The sequence below is a fragment of the Heteronotia binoei genome, chromosome 10, assembly GCF_032191835.1.
Source record: "Heteronotia binoei isolate CCM8104 ecotype False Entrance Well chromosome 10, APGP_CSIRO_Hbin_v1, whole genome shotgun sequence".
NCBI lineage: Eukaryota > Metazoa > Chordata > Lepidosauria > Squamata > Gekkonidae > Heteronotia > Heteronotia binoei.
Genome location: NC_083232.1, coordinates 92218197 through 92241343, shown reverse-complemented (window position 1 = coordinate 92241343; position 23147 = coordinate 92218197). Strand labels below are relative to the sequence as shown.

The 23147-nt window shown below is 46.2% G+C and overlaps 1 protein-coding gene across 1 annotated transcript in view; it reads right to left on the bottom strand.

The window, feature by feature from the left end:
• ABCA13 (ATP binding cassette subfamily A member 13) overlaps nucleotides 1-23147 on the bottom strand; it is a 388752-nt gene that overhangs the window by 109044 nt on the left and 256561 nt on the right. The window contains exons 45-47 of the mRNA XM_060247734.1: nucleotides 8773-8827; nucleotides 7576-7753; nucleotides 4509-4624 (exon numbers count right to left, since the gene is read on the bottom strand). Coding sequence (XP_060103717.1) covers nucleotides 4509-4624; nucleotides 7576-7753; nucleotides 8773-8827 — 349 coding nt within the window. The remainder of the gene's footprint in view (nucleotides 1-4508; nucleotides 4625-7575; nucleotides 7754-8772; nucleotides 8828-23147) is intronic.

The window sequence follows — 23147 nt, the reverse complement described above, 5'->3', positions numbered from 1 at the left end:
CACAGATTTTTAGCCTCTGGCTCACACATTTTTGTCTTCGCTCAGGAAAGATGGCCGCAGAGCACAATAATTGATGCTGTAGCTCACAACTTTCATGCCAGTAGCTCACTGAAATATAGTGGGTTCAATGCATGGAAGAGGCAAAGTTGCAGTGATCAATGCTTTTTATTGTGATAACAGCATTGCAACGGTTAAACTAAAGACTCCTGAACTGGGCCAACTATATACAGTCCGAAGTACCCATGCTAGGATGCCATTGGCTCATTTGAACCAGCAGGAGGCCGGTGATTGGACCAGAGAATCAGGGATTTGGATCCTGCTTCCCATTGGTTCCCAAACCCCAAGCTCAGTCCTCAAGGCTCCAATGAGCCAGGCAGGAACTCCCAACATATTGAGGGTAAAGTCTCGCATACACAACACTCACAAAGTAGAATTTTTGCTCACAAGACTGCAGCTTAGAAGGAACATTGCTCACAGGGTGCCTGTTGTGAGGGAGGGAGGCAAAGGAGATTGTAAGCCACTCTGAGTCTCTGAAATTCGGAGTGGAGGGCGGGATATAAATCCCCTATCCTCTTCTTCAAATCCGAGATCATTAATGGCTCGCTGCTCACCACAGCAAAAAGCAAGATCAACTGATGACAGCATTGGGAAATGTTTGCCTTCCGCTGCAAAATAGAAACGGTTCATCTGCATGAAGCATCAGAGTATCAATCCTCCCATTAACCGCATGCCACTCGGGTGGCATCCTGCATTCAAGTGTCTCGTTCCTATTTAGTCTCTGGCAATTAACAGCCACAGCTATGGCGAACCTGGGCAGTGTAATAAAAACTAGAGACATCACCCTGCCAACAAAAGTCCGTATAGTCAAAGCAATGGTATTCCCAGAAGTAATGTATGGCTGTGAGAGCTGGACCATAAGGAAGGCCAAGCGCAGAAGATTAGATGCTTTTGAGCTGTGGTGCTGGAGAAGAATCTTGAGAGTCCCTTGGACTGCAAGAAGATCCAATCAGTCAATCCTAAGGGAAACCAACCCTGACTGTTCCCTGGAAGGTCAGATGCTGAAGCTGAAGCTCAAATCCTTTGGCCACCCAATGAGAAGGGAGCACTCACTGGAGAAGACCCTGATGCTGGGAAAGACAGAAGGCAAAAGAAGAAGGGGACGGCAAAAGATGAAATGGCTGGACAGCGTTACTGATGTGACAAACACGAATTTGAGCAGACTTCGGAGGATGGTGGAAGGCAGGAGGGCTTGGCGTGGCTTTTTCCATGGTGTCACAAAGAGTTGGACTCGACTGGGCGACTGAACAGCAACAAATTTACAGCCCAATCCCAAGTCAATCTCACTCAGTTCCAAAGCACAGGCCCTGCAGGCTCTGTTTCTCTAAGGACGGCCACCATATCTATTTAACAAATCAGGCTTGCTACATGTGGGTGATACAGCAGGTGCCTAAGGCAGCCCATGGCAAGCACATGTTGGTCCTACGGAAAAAAAAATCAATAGGACTTTAGTTCTGAATAAATGTACTTTGGATCAGGATAGAAGAGTTATGTGGAAGAAATCAGGTTCAAAGCCCAAGGCATATTTTCTAATCCAGGTTCTTCTGAAATATATCAAAAACACACCTCTGAACTACATAAAACACACCGTCTAGCCTTCACACTTGACAATATCAAGAGAAATCTGTATCTGACTGCCACAGATTTAGAGCGGACAAAAACAAGATTGAATTTTCGAGGCAGGTGAAGGTTTGAAACAGCCGAAATTTTCTGTGTTAGGGAAGCAAACCTGCGTCACATCCCTGGGCTTGTTTAGCCTACAACTGCACAACTTGTGACTCACCCTGCTACAAAGAGACCACTCACCAGGGTGGATACCTGGGTGGGCATACACAAAGGGGGGTCTGTTGAACACTGATAAGCCATGTAACTTGGAGATAAGATGCTAATCAAAACAATCTCACTGGTTTGGTTAAAAGCTGAACTAAGGAGACACATACCGTTTTCGCAACAGCTTACCACGTGCTCACGTTCCTGTTCTCTCCGCAGCGTCCGTCGGATTTCCCCCTATCTGCGCCAGAGTTATAGGAAGTGACGTGGCTTTTGCGTAGCAAGTGTAAACTGGGTTTTAGCAGTTTACGTTTGCTATGCAAAAGCCGCGGCACTTCCTGTATCTTTGGCGCAGATAGTGGGAAATCCGATGGACGCTGCGGAGAGAACAGGAATGTGACTGCGTGGTAAGCTGTGTGTGAAAACGGTCACAGTGAAATCCACATTAATTGACTTTGGTGGCTTTCAGTAACATGAATTGAGGAATAAAATTCTGTTTCCTTTTATAAGGAATGTTTTTTTTGTGTGCGTGTTTAAAACAATTTTATTGATCTGCAATATATTGTTATATTATTTCCAAGGAAAACAAAGAATAATACCAATTAACAACAATACATCACACTTTTCTCCCCTCCTCCTCTGCCCCCCCTTTTTTTTGACTTCCGCCGGTGTAAAATTATAGAAAAAAAAATACAGGGTAATTTAATCTAATCAAGAATCTCCAATTTGAATCTTTATAACTACAAAAAAGAAATAAAAACAACAAAATAAGAAAGTTAAAATCTGTAAGTCCATCTTCACTTTTTTTTACACCTTAAGCCCACGAAAATTATTCCTTTAAAAAATTTTGTCCATTGATCTGCCACATTTCAACTATTGTCAAAAATCACTAAGTGTCCCTTTACCTTCCAATGTTTTTCAACATAATTTTGAAATTTCTGCCATTCTTTTCTGAACTTCTCTAAATAGTCTTTTAAGATTCGCTTGTCCATTTCACTCCAAGACATAACTTTTAAAATCCAATCCCATTTCTCTGGTGTTTTATCTTGCTTCCATAACTGTGCATATAGAAAGAGCACAATAAAATTTAGAGGTTCTGGAGCTGTGCTCCTATGAGTTTCTGCCCAAAATTAGGCCTGGTTATCAGTAAGATAACAGTGAGGAGTTGTAGCTCTGTCATAGAACACATATAGCATACAAAAGATCCTAAATTCAGTCACTGGTATACAATACTCCCTCGAAGCTGTGGAGTCTTGTGAGGAAAAATTCTACTTTGTGAGCAACTGGCATTCAAGTTGTGAGCTACCACATAAATTAGTTTGGTCTGGGGCCATTTTTTTTCTGAGCTAAGACAAAAATGTGTGAACCAGAGGCTAAAAAACTGAATTAGCTCACACGAACTCAGCTTACAGGGGACACTGTTGGTATCTCCAATTAAAGGCTCAAGCGATAGGTGATATGAGAGGCCTCCATTTCAGACTCTGGAGAGTTGCTGCCATTAAAAGTAGATAACATTCAGCTCAACAGCTCAGTCATGCTTGTCTTGTCTCATCCTAAGCTACTGGCCATCAATATGTACCTTTCAGTAGTGACTGCCTCTTTCACCTTTCTCTTCCTAACAGGAGAGAGCAGGGCTTTTTTGTAGCAGGAACTCCTTTGCATATTAGGCCACACCTCTTTTATGTAGCCAATCCTCTAAGACAGGGATGTCAAACTCATTTGCTATGAGGGTCGGATCTTGACCTTGTCGGGCCGGGCCATGTGTTTCATAAAATGTAATGCCAGATCAGGGAGATATAAACTTTATAAAGGACACACACAAACACAACCTAATCCACCTCACTGGCTTGCTCAGCCTCAGTCAACAGAAGGAAGAGAGGCTTGGCTCAGTAGCTCCGCTGTGCAATTGAGATAATCTGGCAAAGCTAGCTCTCCTTCCCCCACTTCCCTACTTTGCTCTGTAGCTCCTATGTGATTGAGCAAGCCTGAAAAAGCAAGTGGTGATGCAGATGGAAGCAAGAGAGGGAGAAGGAAGCAGACAACAGTGAGTTGCTCATGGGTCTGATAAGAGCCCTCTGGGGGCCTGATTTGGCCCTCAGGCTGCACGTTTGACACCCCTGCTCTAAGAGCTTACAGGGCTCTTAGTACAGAGCCTACTGTAAGCTCCAGGAGGATTGGCTACATCAGGGGTGGGTGGCCTAATATGCAAAGGAGTTCCTGCTACAAAAAAAAAGCCCTGGGAGAGCTATTCTATAAAAGATCAGACCACTCAACTGTTTAAATCCCTTAATGGACAGGACATTTACGGGACAAGATCTGAAATCTTCAGAAAACAAAACACTGATTGATAGCATTTTGGCCACTTCTTAAAATAATTTCTGACATCCTGAAGAGTACTTTAGGAAAGGCAAGACACAATACTTTTTAATAGTCAGAGATTCTCCAATGGGGTCACAATCTTCTTGGCAACTTTTCTCCTTGCGAGTGTAGAAAATCTCTCCCACCCAGCAAATTCAGCTGCCTGTCGCAGCTTGTTCCCTCCATCGGCTTTGTGAAATCGTAATCATCCCACTGAGCACAAACCTCACGCGTCCGAGCAGCAGGGGCAGAGCGAAGCCTCCCAGATTTCTGCTTCTGAGACATCAGACGCAGTGGTGGAGCAGGCTCTTCCAATCACTTACCCAAAGAGAATCAGCAGGAGAGCCGTGGCGGCCAAGTTCTCGCGGAAAGTGAAAGCTGATAGCTGGAAGACGGTAATGACACCAATGCACAGGCTAACTGGAACCAGATACAGCAGCTGTGGGGGGAGGGAAAGCAGGACATTCATGATGGTGGCTATCAGTTTATACACCCACGCTTCTGCAAGCATACATACATTCCTAGCTGCTACTGGAAACTCTCCTTTTCTCAGTCCATGTCAGCCAGTAAATGTGCGAGTCACTTGTTCCCTTTGCAGACTTCAAGGATGTCCCTGCAAATTCCTCTCCCCCAAAGCCAGATGTGACAAGCAGTACCAGCCCGACATTGAATGACGCCCTAGGCAGACTCGCTGTCTGCTGCCCCCCTCCACAGCACCCCCATGCACCTCCCCCCATGGTTCTGCGCCCCCCATGACTCCCCCCTCCCCGCTGCGCCTCCTCCTCCTCTCTGCCTTCTCCACCCCATGTCTATTTCAATGCCAAGAACAAGGCTCTAGTGCCGCGTTCTCAGCTATCTAAAGACACGCCCCCCACGATCAGCTGATTGGTGGGTAAAACTGCATCGTGGGGCCGTGCTCACTGTCTGTCAGGACCAGCATCCTGAAAGGGCAGCCCCGCTGCCACTGACTCCTCCCCACTTCCTGAATGGGAAGAAAGTAGAGAGGAGTCAGGGGCTGTGGGGCCACCCTTTCAAAATGCTGGTCCTGACAGACAGTGAGCACAGCCACATGGCACAGTTTTACTCGCTGATCAGCTGATCGGCCGGGGGGGGCGCCTTTAGATAGCTGGGAACATGGCGCCAGAGTTCCATTCCGGCATTGAAATAGACATGGGGAGGGGAAGGGAGGGAGGAGGAGACTGAGGAGCGGGCAAACTAGGCATTTGCCTAGGGAGGAGGGGGAGGCCAAATATGGTGACCCCCGCCGGCGCCCTAGGCAACCGCCTAGTTTGCCTAGTGGACGATCCAGCTCTGGTGTCAAGGAAGAAACAACTCCCTTCAACCTATTTTCTGTCTTTTATATGGACTGGAACAGAAGAGATGGCTTCTGTTCAGGTAACCATGGGATGGGTCCCGCTGATCATGGAGAGGCGGGGGGCATGGTTTTCAACTATTCTCCCTCCTGTAGAAATGAAGCTCTTTCCTTGGGTAGGTTCTGGAGGTTCCCAGTTTCTCTGGAACTGTACAGAGGGGGTGGGTGACACTCCCAGCCAAACAGGCTGCCCAGCCCAGCTGGAGAAAGGGCCGTTCAGGCTGGGTGAGTGTGGAAAGTGGGAGGGTTTGCAAGTGGGTACAGGAAAGATGCACAGGTGAGGGGTCACATGAGGAGTGGATGGGAAGGGAGGCATGAGCAGGGAGCCTGCTGGGCAGAGGAGGGGTGGGGGTCCTGGGCAGTCTCTACTTAGGAACCCCCAAAACGTGGGACTGGCCCTGATTCCATTCATCACAAGGGGTGTGCAAGTTAATCCTGGACACAAGGGATACAAAAAGAAAAAAATAGGGGAAAAGGAAAAAGCATATATTAAGTAAGCTTTGTTATCATTACACAATATATGGGCAACTTAACAAATGCTAAGAATATTTTTTAATCAATGTATGAATATGTAAGAGGAATATATAGCAATTAGATTAACGAATACATGACATAACATAATGTAGTAGCATATTAACATATGAGTGTGGAGAGAGAGAGAGAGAGAGATCTACAGGCCTTGGATTCAGTACGAGCTCAAGGGGGGGGGGGACTCCTCAACCTTTCTGAGGGTTCCCCCTCCTCCTCTCCACCTTGTCCATTGAATAATAGGTACAGCTGCATAACAATCCCTGGATGAGCTCCACCACCTATTTTTCTTCAAAACGACCCCTGTCTGTCTGTCTATCTATCTATTCAGGAAGGCTCTTCTTATGTTCTTAAACAAAAAGAAGACTATTAAACAATTATGCTATTCATATCCATCCATCCATCCATCCATCCATCCATCCATCCATCCATCCATCCATCCATCTATCCATCTATCTATCCATCTATCTATCCATCCATCCATCCATCCATCCATCCATCCATCCATCCATCCAACCATCCATCCATCCATCCATCCATCCATCCATCCATCCATCCATCCATCCATCCATCCATCTATACACACACACACACATATGAATAGCATAATGTACATGATTGTTTAGTAGTCTTCTTTATTCTTTTTGTTTAAGAACATAAGAAGAGCCTTGCTGGATCAGATCAATGGTCCACTTGGTCCAGCATCCGGTCTCGCACAGTGGCCAACCAGTTCCTCCACTGTGGGACCAACAAACAGGACACAGATGCCAAGACCTTCCCCATTGTTGCCTCCTGGCTCTGGGATGCAGAGGCTTAGTGCCTCTGAATGTGAAGATTCCCCTCAGTCACCACGGCTAGTAGACCTCTCCTCCGTGAATCTATCAAATCCCCCTTTAAAGCTGTTTATTATTCACGGCATCCTCCGGCAGCGAATTCCACGTTTTAACCACTCGCTCTGTAAAGTAGTCCCTTAAAATTCCTGGCATGTTTTGCCCAATTAGGAATCTCTAAATTCCCTGTGAACCACTATTTATCTATCAAGTACATTTTCTATCATATCCAACCTTAGAGCAGGGCAGTTCTCCCTTTCTCCTTTCCTTGTCAGAACAAACCTGCAGGCTGCGATTGGCTAAGCGCGGACCAAGATCACCCAAAAGGCTGTACTTGGAATGTTTACTGGTTTTTAAGGTTTTAACTGTTTTAAACGTTCAATTGTTTATATATTTAAAATTGTTTAATTTTTATGTTTGACCAATTTCTGGAAGCCGCCCTGAGCCACTTGTGGGAAGGGCGGGATATAAATCACGAATAAATAAATAAATAATTCACAGAAGAACGGGCATTCTAATCCAAGTCTCCCAAATCCTAATTCAGCGTTCTCATCACTACCCCACACAGGCCATGGTCCGCTTTTAATAAAGACCTAGGCTTTCTGAAAGTACAAGGCCGCTAAGATTATGCATAGAGAAGATATCATACGCACCACTTACCATGTCATAAAGGAAGTTAGCGATCCAGTATGTCTTGTAGCCCAGTCCAGAGATATGTTGCAGTCGCTTTGCCCCAGATGTCCTGTCGTTAACAATTGAGCTTCCGATGGAGGCGGTAAGTATGGAGAACCCCAACACGATGCAGAGTGCGACTCCACACTGACGGACATTCTCCATTCTGGGATTCAAAAGAAATCGGCATGAGGAGAACAGCTCTGCAGAGATGTCTCCTCTTTCTTCTTTTCTGTTTCTGAAATCCCAACTTCCACAAACTCTTTTTCCCCATCAATTCCCAGCCGACTTCTGGCAGCCCCGTAAGGTTTTCAAGGCAAGAGCTATTCAAAGGTAATTAGCTATAAATTGCTTTGGAAGAAGATGAAGAAGAAGAAGAAGAAGAAGAAGATGAAGAAGAAGAAGAAGATGATGAAGAAGAAGATGATGAAGAAGAAGAAGAAGAAGAGGGTGATGAAGAAGAAGAAGAAGATGATGATGAAGAAGAAGAAGGTGATGAAGAAGAAGAAGATGATGATGAAGAAGAAGAAGAAGAAGAAGAAGATGATGAAGAAGAAGATGATGATGATGATGAAGAAGAAGATGATGATGAAGAAGAAGATGAAGAAGATGAAGATGATGAAGAAGATGAAGATGATGATGAGGAAGAAGAAGAAGATGAAGATGAAGATGAAGAAGAAGAAGATGAAGATGAAGAAGATGAAGATGAAGATGAAGAAGATGAAGATGATGATGATGATGATGATGATGATGATGATGATGATGATGATGATGATGATATTGGATTTATATCCCACCCTACACTCGGAATCTCAGAGTGGCTTACAATCTCCTTTACCTTCCTCCCCTACAACAAACACCCTATGAGGTAGGTGGGGCTGAGAGAGCTCTCACAGAAGTTGCCCGTTCAAGAACAGCTCTGCAAGAGCTATGGCTGACCCAAGGCCATTCCAGCAGCTGCAAGTGGAGGAGTAGGGAATCAAACCCAGTTCTCTCATATAAGAGTCCGTGCACTTAACTACTACACCGAACTAGCAACCTTGGACTTCCTTGGTAGTTTCCCATCCAAATACTAACCAGGCCTGATCCTGCTGACACTCCAAGACGTGACAAGATAGAACTAGCCTGGGATATCCAGGTCCATTAACTACTCCCATTAGCATATGCATTTAACATTGCACTTACATCTTATCTTCATCGAGCAAGGCTCCTCCATACGGACAACTGTGGAGAGTGATCCCTACGAAGATAAAGAAGATCACAGTACATTTGACACTATGAAGCCACAAAGCAAACTGATTTCTATAGAAAGTTTCGGTTGGGGTGGAAGGAAGGGTTAAATTCACACCAAAGACGCGTTATCCATCAAAACATGGCTGCAAAGGCACTTGCTCAGCATAGAGTTTCAAAACTTGGCTTTATACATTCTGGAGGTTTTAGGAGGTTTACTGGTGACCATCTACCATGGTTGTTAGTTCTCACAATGCATACCCCACCCCATAAATGGATGGGCGCAGGGCTCTTTTTCTAGCAGGAGCTCCTCTGCATATTAGGCCACACAACCCCAATGTAGCCAATCCTCCAAGAGCAGACAGGGCTCTTCTTACAGGGCCTACTGTAAGCTCAAAGAGGATTGGCTACATCAGGGGTGTGTGGCCTAATATGCAGAGGAGCTCCTGCTAGAAAAAGAGCCCTGGAACTTGGGCATTAGCTCCTTGAGGAGCATCCCATCGAACAGGCTGAATTCCTGCAACAAGCACTAGAAGGAAGATAACTCCTTTGGGAGAACTGAGACTTGCCAGGATCAATATTGGGCAGTACTCTTTTAGAAAGGGAGGGGGACTTAATTGCAACCGCTTCAGTGGAGATCTGGCCTACCAGGCTGCAAAGGTCTTTAGGTCATGAGAGCAGCCAAAGCCATGAGGTCTACAGAGGTAATGTTGAAAATGGCTTTGATGGGATATGGCAGCTTGTCAAACCCATCCTGGAGGAGGAAAATTCTGGCTAAACATCTATGATAATCTATGATAGAAGTCTTGTGAGAAGGAATGAGGAAGCTTTTGCTGTTGTTCACCTGAAATCCATTTAATAGTCCTCCTGATAGAGAATGGGACCAATTGCGTACTAGGCTTTTAATCCTGGTTTAGCCCTGTCCCCAAACTGACATTCTACAGTAGAATCAGAGAATCAGATAAACCGACTCTATGATGTCCGTATAGAATGTCAGTTTAGGGACAGGGCTAAACCAGGATTAAAGGTCTAGTGCGAAACTGGTGTAGATGAGCCACTTGTCCAGTTCTCTCCCCTCTCAGCAACGATATTCAAAGACTGAATGTGCCCAACTGTGTAAAACTGTGGTTATGGAGCCAATGAGAAGCTGCAAATACTGTCGTTGCACCTGGCCTCCTGGCCTCCTTATACCTCTGAGTCAGCCAATGTCTGTTTTTCATTTTCCGGTGTGAAAACATGTCAAAAAATTACAAACAACAATGACAAAGTACATAAGAGAAGCCATGTTGGATCAGGTCAATGACCCATCCAGTCCAATACTGTGTCACACAGTGGCCAAAAAAACCAGGTGCCATCAGGAGGTCAGTCAGTGGGGCCAGGACACTAGAAACCCTCCCACTGCCCCCCCCAAGCACCAAGAATACAGAGCATCACTGCCCCAGAAAGAGAGTTCCATCAGTATCCTGTGGCGAATGCCACTGATGAACCTCTGCTCCATATGCTTATCCATTCCCCTCTTGAAGCTGTCTATGCATGTAGCTGCCACCATCACCTGTGGCAGTGAATTCCGTGTATTAATCACCTTTTGGGTGAAGAAGTACTTCCATTCTAACCCGACTGCTCGGCAATTTCTTTGCATGTCCACAAATTTCTTGTATTGTGAGAAAGGGAGAAAAGGACTTCTTTCTCCACCTCTATCCCATGCATAATCTTGTAAAACTCTATCATGTCACCCCTCAGTCATCATTTCTCCAAACTAAAGAGCCCCCACCACTTTAACCTTTCCTCATAGGGAAAGCGTTCCAACATGTGGCACAATTTACATAACGTGACATAATCAGATGATTTTCAATGCCTATACTGTGCCCCTGTCCACTTTTCACCCATTGTCCTATCCTGGTTGAGGGAGCTGTGGGTCCGAGACTCCTCAACCTGATGAAGGGCCCAGGTTCAGTGTCCAGCTTCTTCAGCTGAAAGGATTAGGTTGGAGGTGATTTGAAGGACCTGAGACCCTGGAGAGCTGCTGCCAGTAGACAACGCCGACCTTGATAAACCAGTGGCCTGATTCGTTATGAGGTTGTTTTGTGTTCTCGTGTGCACTGCTGAATCCATCACTAATAGCTTTTTCAAGGTGGGGGGGGGGCATCCAAAACGGGACATCTGTTTCTCAGCGTTTGAAGAGGACAAGAGAGACACATTATTGCAATGCATTGTCAGTGGGTTTGTGTAATGCGGTTGATAATAAGGCGTACATAAGAAGTTTAGTGTATATGATCTCCGCCCCCCTCTTTGGTTTGCCATCCAAGTTGCCATGGCAACCCGCATCGACTGATATCTAATCAGGTTTTTAGAGCACACCTGTGGATTTTCCATGGCATAGATTTTCAGTACGGAAAAAGGCCCGGACTGAAATACTATCCTTTCTCGCATAGCATACAAATATGTGTAGAATAGCCTCAGTGAGAGTTTTAAAAAGTGAAGGATTTTATATTAAAAAGAAAAATGCCTCTCTTTGATGAGCAATTAGAGCTGCTGGAGGTATTAGGCGCAACTGTGTTATTTTTTTAACACACGTTCTTGGCGACGCAGCCTTAGAAACTGTACAAAACTGCTAATAAAACCATTGAATTTGAGGCAACATTGATCAGAAAGAAAACTTACACCCTACCTTATTTCATGTCTGCAGCTCTGTAAAATCTAGGTGAGCTCTCATTTCTGCTGGGGATGTGTGTCTATTTCTCGTGAATGTGCTCAATGTCTGGAGAACTGCCGGCAATAGCGAGGATGGCTAATTAATTGTTTGGGGTCCTTATCTTGCCCCCCAAAGATACTCAGTCCTACATTTTTAGGATGTCTATTAAATTTGAAATCCGGCTGTGGAGTGAGGAAAAAAAATGTTTTACACTGTTTCACTTGCAGGGCTGGCCCTGCCACGAGGCAAACGAGGCGATTGTCTAGGGTGCCAGGCTTCCGGTGACCAATAGGGTGCCTCCCCATGTGACTCGGTGACATTTTCAGTGCAGGGGCCAGAAGTTAACATAAGAACATAAGAGAAGCCATGTTGGATCAGGCCAATGGCCCATCCAGTCCAACACTCAGTGTCACAGAAGAACATAAGAGAAGCCCTGTTGGAGCAGGCCAATGGCCCATCCAGTCCAACACTCTGTGTCACAGAAGAACATAAGAGAAGCCCTGTTGGATCAGGCCAATGGTCCATCCAGTCCAATACTCTGTGTCACACAGTGGCCAAAAAAACTAAGTGCCATCAGAAGTCCATCAGCGGGGCTAGAAGTCCTCCCATAGTGCCCCCCGCCCAAGCACCAAGAATACAGAGCATCACTGCCTCAGACAGAAAGTTCCAACATTAGGCTGTGGCTAATAGCCACTGATGGACCTCTGCTCCAAGTTTGCCTTGCCTAGGATGCCGGACAGTCTAGGACCGGCCCTGTTCACTTGGAAGGGGAGAAAGGTACTTGTCTATGGGTACATTTTTGGGACAATACAAGAGCGGTAGCCATGTTGGTCTACTGTAGCAAAAAAATACAGAACTCCAAGTGGCAAGTCCAAACGAACAACATTTATTCCAGCATGAGAGCTTTCATGAGTCAGACCTCGCTTCTAAGTCTTTCTCTGACAATCTGCCCCTTGAAGGTATCCTCTTGGAAGGACATTGATTCATGGACTCCTGAAGCTGCCTTCTACTGAACTGAATCAAACCTCCTGGTCTATCATGCTCAGTGCTCTCAACTCAGGCTGGCAGTGGTTCTCCAAGGTCTCAGGCAGAGGTACTTTCACATCACCTCCTCCCTGACTCTTTGAACAAGAGATACCAGTACACAAATGATCACTAAATAGGGCTTTTTTCAACAGAAAAAGCCCAGCAGGAACTCATTTGCATATTAGGTCACACCCCCTGACATCATCATTGTCTTGCTCAAGGCTTTTTTGTAGGAAAAGCCCAGAAGGGACTCATTTGCATATTAGGCCACACCTCCTGACATCATCATTGTCTCACACAAGGCTTTTTTGTAGGAAAAGCCCAGAAAGGACTCATTTGCATATTAGGCCACACCTCCTGACATCAGCATTGTCTCGCGCAAGGCTTTTTTGTGGGGAAAGCCCAGAAGGGACTCATTTGCATATCAGGCCACACTCCCTGACATCGTCGTTGTCTCACATGAGGCTTTTTTGTAGGAAAAGCCCAGGAGGAACTCATTTGCATATTAAGCCATGCCCCCTGATGTCACCATCGTTTTGCGCAAGGCTTTTTTTGTAGGAAAAGCCCAGAAGGAACTCCTTTGAATATTAGGCCACACCTCCTGATCAGTGTTCCCTCTAAGCTGTTAGCGTGAGCTAGCTCACATATTTTTAGCCTCCAGCTCACACATTTTCGTCTTAGCTCAGGAAAAATGGCCCCAGAGCACAATAATCTATGCAGGAGCTCACAACTTTCATGCCAGTAGCTCACAAAATAGAATTTTTGCTCACAAGACGCTGCAGCGTAGAGGGAACCTTGCTCCTGATGCCAAGCCAGCCGGAACTGTGTTCCTGTGCATACCTGCTCAAAAAAAGCCCTGAGCACAATAGCAAGATTCCAGTCAGTATATTAAAATACCGGAATTCAAAATTCAGATGCAAATCATAATAATTAGGTAACCCTCAATGATTTCTGGAATAAGATAATCCAGGCTGCTGTCCACCAGAAGACACTCTTCTCACGCCCTGTCCATGGAGGAAAGTGGAGGCCACAATCAGAGCTTTTTCAGTGGTGGTGCCTCCCTTTGGAACGCGTATCTTTCTTTAGCCCAACTGAACGGAAGGGTGGCATTTTTAGAGCGGTTTTAATAGCTTGCATCTAGCTTGAAAATGGTTTTGTCAATATAATTTTAGGCCGCTTGACCTTTGTTTCATGCAATTTAATGCCCCTGGTTTGTTTTTAACGGCATGTTTAATTTTGTTGTGCTGAGTTACCTCAAGCATGTCTCTGAATAGGCCACAGACACATTTATTTAAAATAAAGGGGGGGAAATGGAGTCAAATTAACCTTCCCCAGGAGGGAATGCCACAAGCATGGGGAATGCCCTTGTCCGGAACAGTAACCTAGAGAACCTCCAACAATGAACGGAATTTTGAGTCAGGTAGCATCAAAATTTTCCAGGGTATAAGCTTTTGTGAGTCAAAACTCACTTCATCAGGTAAAAAGACAATAGACGGACACAGAGGAGAGCCTCTGCTTCTAACCAGAATACGTACAGAAAGGAAGAAGAAGAAGAAGAAGAAGAAGAAGAAGAAGAAGAAGAAGAAGAAGAAGAAGAAGAAGAAGAAGAAAGAAGAAGAAGAATTGCAGATTTATACCCCGCCCTTCTCCCTGAATCGGAGACTCAGAGAGGCTTACAATCTCCTATATCTTCTCCCCCCACCATAGACACCCTGTGAGGTGGGCGGGGCTGAGAGGGCTCTTACATCAGCTTACCTTTCAAGGACAACTCTTACGAGAGCTATGGCTGACCCAAGGCCATTCCAGCAGGTGCAAGTGGAGGAGGGGAATCAAAGTCCTACCAGATAAGAGTCCATGCACTTAACCACTACCCCGAACTGGCTCTCTAGAGAGTTGATTCTTAGGACTCCTTGGTCCACATCATCCAGGCTTTTACAGGTCAAAGATTTCAGGTGATACAAGAGCAGATGTCCCAGCTTTGTGTAGCCCTTTCTGCTAGGTGAGAATATAAAGGGTTCTGAGAGAAATGGAAGTCTGCCACCTTAAGCTACAGTGGGACTTTTTTTTTGGTAGCAGGAACTCCTCTGCACATTAGGCCACATACTCCCTGCGTGCCTCTAGCCTGGGCCAAGGGACAGCTTCCCTGACAGCAAGGGAAGGACAGGAGGGCCGCGCAAAGGGACAGACCTAAAAGAGAGACTTAAAATCACGGCAGTCCAGCAGGGAGACTCCCTCCCACACGTGGAGCCAACCCCAGCACTGTTGCCACTGCCAACCCAGTGCCAGAGGAGGCAGCAATGGCCCAGCAGTAGGAAGAGGCACTGCTGGCTCCTAGGCCCATGTAGCCTTCCCAATCACCAGGTCCCAGTGGGGGATCCCCCGATTTTACAGGCTTCCCCCTGCCCCCAGCCAGCTGGCCAGCAGGGGGAAGCTTCGCCCCCACAGCCACCATGTACCTCTAGATTTCCTGCAGGTCCCGTTTTAAAATGTGTGTGTGTGCGTGCCTTTAAAGTTGAGCAGGAAGTACTTCATGGGGAAGGGTCAGCAGCACAGCCTCTGGGAAAACAGTCCCTCCATTTGTTTTGCTTTCATTTCAGAACAAGTAAGAGTTGATGTGAGTGTGTGTGTGTGTGTGTGTGTGAGAGAGAGAGAGAGAGAGAGAGAGAGAGTGAGCAGCATAGCCACTGTACTTTTTCAATGTCGTTGTGGAGGAACCAGACCCAGTGTGAGAGAGAGAGAGAGAGAGTGTGTGTGTGTACTTTTCAGAAGTCTTTGTAGGGGAGGCAGTAATAGTGTGTGTCTGTCTCTGTGCTTGTTTTGCATTGGTTTCAGAGTCTTTGTTTAGGAGCCTGTTTATGGGATGGAGGAAAGCTCCACCTCTCTCTCTTTTTATTTGCCAGTTGTTAGCCTGAAGAACAGCAGTTCCTGTGAGTAAAGCCCCAGTGAGATTACAAAGATGTGAGCTTGCAAACTGCATTTTGGCTGCTTTTTGTGTGTTTACACTTTCATTTACTAGAATTGCAGCTCTTGGGGGATGAGGAAATGATGACTATTCAGGTGAACTGCACTGCTGTATTTTTATGCATTTATTTTGGAAATGGGAAAGTCTGGCTCCGCCCCCCAAAATATCCTGGCCCCACCCCCAAAGTCCCTGGATCTTTTCTGAATTAGACTTGGCAACCCTAGGCCCATCCACAGCGCCATCTTGCCACCCTTGCAGCAACAGGGGTGGACGGCTCCCTGGGAATTGTAGTCCATGTTGCCGCTGCCGCCACCCCTACTGCTGCATCTGCAATGGAGGGGGCAGCAAAGGGAGGCCCCGTGTGGGGAGAGAACACCCAGCACCCTGTAGACCAGGTGGCACAGTAGACAGCTGCCTACCTGGCCTATTCAGTAGCATGGAGCCTGCATGGTTAGTACATAGATGGGAGGCCGTCCAGGAAGTCCAGGTAGGGTTGCCAACTCCAACTCCAGAAATATCTGTGGAGCCAGGAGACTTTGGGGGTGGAGCCAGGAGACACTGGGGTGGAGCTAGGGGGAGGGGGGAACGGCTCTGGGGAGTGTGGCGAGCCGCCCCATCTCGGAGCGGGCAACGCCGCTGCGCAGCTGCCGCCTCTTCTCCGCTCGCCGTGGCTGCTCCTCCGAGATGGGCTCAGGCTGGGCCCATCTCGGAGGAGCAGCTGCGATGGAATCAGAGAAGGGGGGTGGAGGCGGGCCGGGGGCATGGCGAGCCATGAGTCCGGGTCCTAGAAGGGCCCGGATTCGCGGCTCGCCATGCTCCTGGCCTGCCTCCGCCCTCCCCTTCTCTGGTTTTGCCTCAGAGGCGGGGCGGGCGATGCCGCTGCGCATCTCCGCTCGCCGTGGCTGCTCCTCCGAGATGGGCTCAGCCTGGGTCCATCTCGGAGGAGCAGCTGCGGTGGGCGGGGAGGGGGCAGCAGCGGCGCGGTGGCGTCACCCGCTCCGGGATGGGGCGGCTCGCCATGCTCCTTGGCGCCGTTTCCCCCTCCCCCCGCTTCCATTTTTTGGGGGAGCGGGGGAAGAGGCTGGAAATCCTGGGGTCCTCCGCCAGGGTGGGAGGGTTGGGAAGCCTAAGTCCAGGGGTGCTACATAGGAACAGGCAATGGTAAAACACCTCTGAACATCTCCTGCCTCAAAAAGCTTAAGGGCTTCCCATCAGCTGAATAATATAGAGGGTTCAACACATGGAAGAGGCGAGGTGGTAGTGAAACATCAGCTCTTTATTAGATACAGCATTAGGCAGGCTGTACTTTGATACTGAGGAACTGGGCCGACGGGGCCAACTATATACAACCCAGGGTTCCCGCACAAGCAGGCTATTGGGTCATTCAAATCAGCAGGGGGCCCCATGATTGGTGCAGAGCAGTCGGGGTTTGGACATAAGAACATAAGAGAAGCCATGTTGGATCAGGCCAATGGGCCATCCAGTCCAACACTATGTGTCACATAAGAACATAAGAGAAGCCATGTTGGATCAGGCCAATGGCCCATCCAGGCCAACACTATGTGTCACATAAGAACATAAGAGAACCCATGTTGGATCAGGCTAATGGCCCATCCAGTCCAACACTCTGTGTCACACAGTGGCCAAAAAACCCCAAGTGCCATCAGGAGGTCCACCAGTGGAACTAGAAGCCCTCCCACTGTGCCCCTCCCAAGCACCAAGAATACAGAGCATCACTGCCTCAGACAGAGAATTCCAACAATACGCTGTGGATTCTGGATTTGGATCCTGCTGCCCATTGTTCCCAAGTCCCCAAGCTCCAATGAGCCTGGCAGGAACACTCAATTAAGTCCACACTCGAGTCCACATACACAACAAGCTGACTGCAACTTGACAGCGCTTTACACACACACACACACACAAAATTTACAGCAATTCTCGAGAATTCTCTCTATTCTTTTCCCTCAATTGTTTGCCACGAGGACATTGGTCCCATAGAGAGAAAAAAATCTGAAGAATTCACTGTTCCATTCTATGGACCAATTGCAATCAGGTTCTGAAGATAAGCGTGCATGTGTGTAGAAATGACAAATGCGATGTGGCTGTTCACTGAAACAAAGGAGCCTTGTATGTACCCCAGCTAGGGTTAAAATGATGCCACCATGGAAATGATCTTAAAAAATAAAGCAAATGCCACAGAGATGTTTCACCGAAGGAGGTACGTTTTAACTAATTTAAATCTTTCAGCAGATTAATCATCAGAACCGCAGAGAAAGTGCAATTATAGCCCTACAAGGGAAAAGAAGAAGCGCACTGTGCAGCCAGAACGTTACCAAAAATAACATCACACTCGGAGGATCAAGGTGGGTTTGCCACAGGTGGTCCCATGATGCGTGCCTCCTATAGCGTGCGGCGGTAGTAAACGCTTTCCCAGACAGCAATTTCCAAAAACAAACATTCCCTTTTATGCCAGGGAACTAGAGGGAGGGATAGCACCCCTTCTTTGAAGTGCAAATATGCCCTGCTGCACCAATCAGAGAAAAAGCTTTTGGAGAGGAGGAGGAGGAGGAAGAAGAAGAAGAAGAAGAAGAAGAAGAAGAAGAAGAAGAAGAAGAAGAAGAAGAAGAAGAAGAAGAAGAAGAAGAAGAAGAAGAAGAAGAAGAAGAAGAAGAAGAAGAAGAAGATGATGATGATGATGATGATATTGGATTTATATTCCGCCCTCTACTCCGAAGAGTCTCAGAGCGGCTCACAATCTCCTTTACCTTCCTCCCCCACAACAAATACCCTGTGAGGTGGGTGGGGCTGAGAGGGCTCTCACAGCAGCTGCCCTTTCAAGGACAACCTCTGCCAGAGCTATGGCTGACCCAAGGCCATGCCAGCAGGTGCAAGTGGAGGAGTGGTGAATCAAGCCCGGTTCTCCCAGATAAGAGTCCGCACACTTAACCACTACACCAAACTGGCTCTCAGGAACCCATGTCTTCCACACTGATGCAACGTGGCCCTTTTGTACGACACAGAACCTCCATAATGTTGCCTGCAAGAGATCTACGATCTTGTTCCATTTATGCTGAAAAGTCCCACCAGCATTTCCCAGATGGTAATATTTAACAGGGCATTATTATTCAGAGCACGCCACAATGTATTTTATAAAGCATTTTACAAGAATAAGGCCATTAATGTCTTGACATTTTTATCTTTTCACAATGTAACAAGGCCTTCCACCATAATGTATCATTTATGGCTCGAATTTTAGAATTACAGTCCCCCAAACACTGAGGCCATCACATCTGTTAAATTCCACCTGAACTAAAGTGAACTGAGTAGGCTGGTACAACTATTGAAAGCTGTCAAGAGTTTTCACTCGTTTCTGGCTTTTCAGGGCCAAATGACATGATACTTTTTTTTAATGAGTTGGGTCCAAGTTCTCTCAATATTTTTTTAGGTGTTTGTTTAGAATGTAAAAAATACATGGTCAATGGGGGGAAATGTCACATCAGATTAAATAACGATGACATCAATATGATAGATACACACGAATTGGGGATAGATGGATGGATAGATGGATAGGATGACAGAGGATAGATAGAAGATGGATAGGATGATAGAGGATAGATAGAGGATGGATGGATGGATGGATAGATAGATAGATAGATAGATAGATAGATAGATAGATAGATAGATAGATAGATAGATAGATAGATAGATAGATAGAGGATGGATGGATAGATAGATAGATAGACAGACAGACAGACAGACAGACAGACAGACAGACAGACAGACAGACAGACAGACAGACAGACAGACAGATAGATAGATAGATAGATAGATAGATAGATAGATAGATAGATAGATAGATAGATAGATAGATAGATAGATAGATAGATGGATAAATGGATGGATGGATGGATGGATGGATGGATGGATGGATGGATGGATAGATGATAGATAGATAGATAGATAGATAGATAGATAGATAGATAGATAGATAGATAGATAGATAGATAGATAGATAGATTCTTAATAGCTGAAAATGTTAATGTACAGCAAGGATGCCTAATGTAGTGCCAAAAGAGAAAGGTAGCAGTCTAGCAATTTGGATTCATTAAATGCTAATATATTGTTTTATCCAAAAAATGGGGTCCGCTTTTCTAAAAGATCTGAGCAAGGGTTAGAAACCTCAGCATTAGCTACAGTGTCCGAGATCTTGTCAAGAATGAAATACTCCCAACGTTTAACATATCAAAATTGCACCGCTGGGGGAATCTTCATTTTTCCACTTGAGCGCTATGATATTCTTAGCTGCTGTCAGCATGATCGTTATCAGTTCCCTACGCATTTTAGGTATTTTTAATTCCCCCCATAAATTTAAGAGGATTTGTTCTGGGCTTGCAGGGATTAAGTAATCTGTTAGCAAATTGATTTCAGCCGTCAACTTTGTTTTTAAAGCCTGCATAGACCCAATTTTGGCTTGGAAAAATAGTGCATGGGGGAAGCAGGTTCCATGCCACGGCCCCAAGATGAATTAGAGCCCTACAGGCTTTAAAATTGAGTGACTGAACTAACTTACTTTATAAACATTGCATGTAGTTGGGCCAGGCCTCTTTTTGTAACAGGAACTCCTATGCAAATTAGGCCACACACACCCGATATAGCCAATCCTCCAAGAGCTTACAGAAGGCTCTGGAATAAGAGCCCTATAAGCTCTTGAAGGATTGGCTACATAAGAGGGGTGCGGCCTAATATGCAAAGAAGTTCCTGCCAGTGTTTCCTCTAAACTGTTACTGTGAGCTAGCTCACAATTTTTTGGCCCCCAGCTCACACACTTTTGTCTCAGCTTAGGTAAAATGGCTTCAGAGAAAACTAAGTTGTGCCGTAGCTCACGGCTTACGATGCCAATAGCTCACAACTGTAATGCCAGTAGCTCACAGAGTAGAATTTTTGCTCACATTTTTGCTCACAAGACTCCACAGCTTAGAGGGAACAAAGAAAATGTACTGGAATGTTTGTTATTGTTGAATTTCAAAATGCCTCAAGTACTATTTAAGTTGTTTAAGTTAAAGCAGGTTCCTGATCCTTCCTGGGCTGAGCCAACAGTCAAAATATACAGTAGTACTATGATAGGTTGGGACAGTCAGAGTTCTTCAGCAAAGAAGAAAACACATTACCAGGGTGGCTCAGTCAGTAAAGGGCAAGAAAAATGGAGGGAAAATCTTGCCTCTGAGGGACGGAAGTGGATGGGGGCTATCATAACGTGAAACGTTGCGTTTTCAGGTATTTCAGTCTTCACATGTCGCTATTATATATTTGGGACATTTATCTGCCAAAAAAAGATTTGGGATTTTGGCCAAAGGAATTCACATAACAGTTGCGTCTTTCATATATGTTTTTACCTGCAACTGCTAATTCAAAATTACCAACAGTGGTACATATCTAAATAACTGTCCATCCCATGCACAGTTGGCTTAATTAGATGAAGATGAAGAAGATATTGGATTTATATCCCGCCCTCCACTCCGAAGAGTCTCAGAACGGCTCACAATCTCCTTTACCTTCCTCCCCCACAACAGACACCCTGTGAGGTGGGTGGGGCTGGAGAGGGCTTTCCCAGCAGCTGCCCTTTCAAGGACAGAGTCTCAGAGCGGCCTACAATCTCCTTTAACTTCCTCCCCCACAACAGACACCCTGTGAGGTGGGTAGGGCTGGAGAGGGCTCTCACAGCAGCTACCCTTACAAGGACAGAGTCTCCAAGTGGCTCACAATCTCCTTTCTCTTCCTCCCCCACAACAAGCACCCTGTAAGGTGGGTGGGGCTGAGAGGACTCTCACAGCAGCTGCCCTTTCAAGGACAACCTCTGCCAGAGCTATGGCTGACCCAAGGCCATGCTAGCGGGTGCAAATGGAGGAGTGAGGAATCAAACCCGGTTCTCCCAGATAAGAGTCCCCACACTTCACTACTACACCAAACTGGCTCTCACATTATCCGTTCAAAAACACAGCAGTCCAAATGAATGCAGACCTAAATTATGGTTGCAAATTGTCTAGCAACGTGACTTAATTGTATTAGAACGTGTGCATTTAGGCTGCCACTTCCCCTCCCTCCAAGGATTTGACAACAGTATTCCAAAACATGCTGCCTTGTTCAAGACCCATAATTGCAAAAAGGGGATATGTCGTTTTTGCTTCAGGAATGGAAAATCTTATGTATTTGCAGCATCACAACAACCACACACTGTTCCTGCAGAATGCCCATGTCTTTACTATAACTTGGAAGGGAGCAGTGCTGCCTGGATTCTGCCCATTGTATTTATGTTGCTCCCAGACGTTAGGAAATTCCTGGCTAGTGTGGTACTGGGGATACAATGACGGATAGACTATGATGACCTGCATTCAAATCCAAGCTTAGATGTCAACTGTATGGGCGTTTTCGCACAGGGCTTACCCCGGAGCAACGTCCCTCTTCACCGCGCAGCGTCTGCGCGGATTTCGCACCAACTGCTCCGCAGAACCTGGAAGAGCTGTGAAGAGCCGCAGCTTTTGCATCGCAAATGTAAAGTTGGGTTTTGGCGGTTTACATTTGCGACACAAAAGCCACGGCACTACGCGGCTCTTCCGGGTTCTGCGGAGCAGTTGGTGCGAAATCCGCGCAGACGCTGCGCGGTGAAGAGGGACGTCGCTCTGGGGTAAGCCCTGTGCAAAAACGCCCTATGTTAAGGTTAAAGAGTGTCCCCACCACCACCATTTGCAAATTTAACTGCCAGGATTGTGTTTGTTTGTGTGCACTTGTGTGTATGTGCACTTGCAGATTCAACCTTGTGAATGGTTCCTCATCCTCTTGGAGAGGAGTGACAAGTGGAGTGCCTTCAGGGATCTGTCCTGGGACCTGTTTTGTTCAACGTCTTTATCAATGATCTGGATGAAGGAAGAGAGGGAATGCTTATTAAATTTGCAGATGATACTGAATTGGGAGGGGTTGCAAACACAGAAGAAGGCAGAAACAGGCTACAGGATGACCTTGACAGGCTGGAAAACTGGGCTAAAATCAATAAAATGAATTTTAACGGGGATGAATGTAAAGTTCTGCATTTAGGTAGGAAAAATCCAATGCATGGTTATAGGATGGGGGAGACTTGTCTTAGCAGTAGTATGCGCAAAAAGGATCTAGGGGTCTTAGTGGACCATACGTTGAACATGGGTCAACAGTGTGATGGGGTGGCTAAAAAGACAAATGCAATTTTGGGCTGTATCAACAGAAGTATAGTGTCCAGATCACGTGATGTGATGGTATCGCTTTACTCTGCTCTGGTAAGACCTCACCTGGAGTATTGTGTTCAGTTTTGGGCACCACATTTTAAGAAGGATATAGACAAGCTGGAACGGGTCCAGAGGAGGGCGACAAAGATGGTGAGGGGTCTGGAGACCAAGTCCTCTGAGGAAAGGTTGAAGGAGCTGAGGTTGTTCAGCCTGGAGATGAGGCAGCTGAGAGGTGATATGATCACCATCTTCAAGTACTTGAAGGGTTGTCATACCGAGGATGGTGTGGAATTGTTTTCTGTGGCCCTGGAAGGTAGGACCAGAACCAATGGGTTGAAATTAAATCAAAAGAGTTTCCGGCTCAACATTAGGAAGAACTTCCTGACCTTTAGAGCGG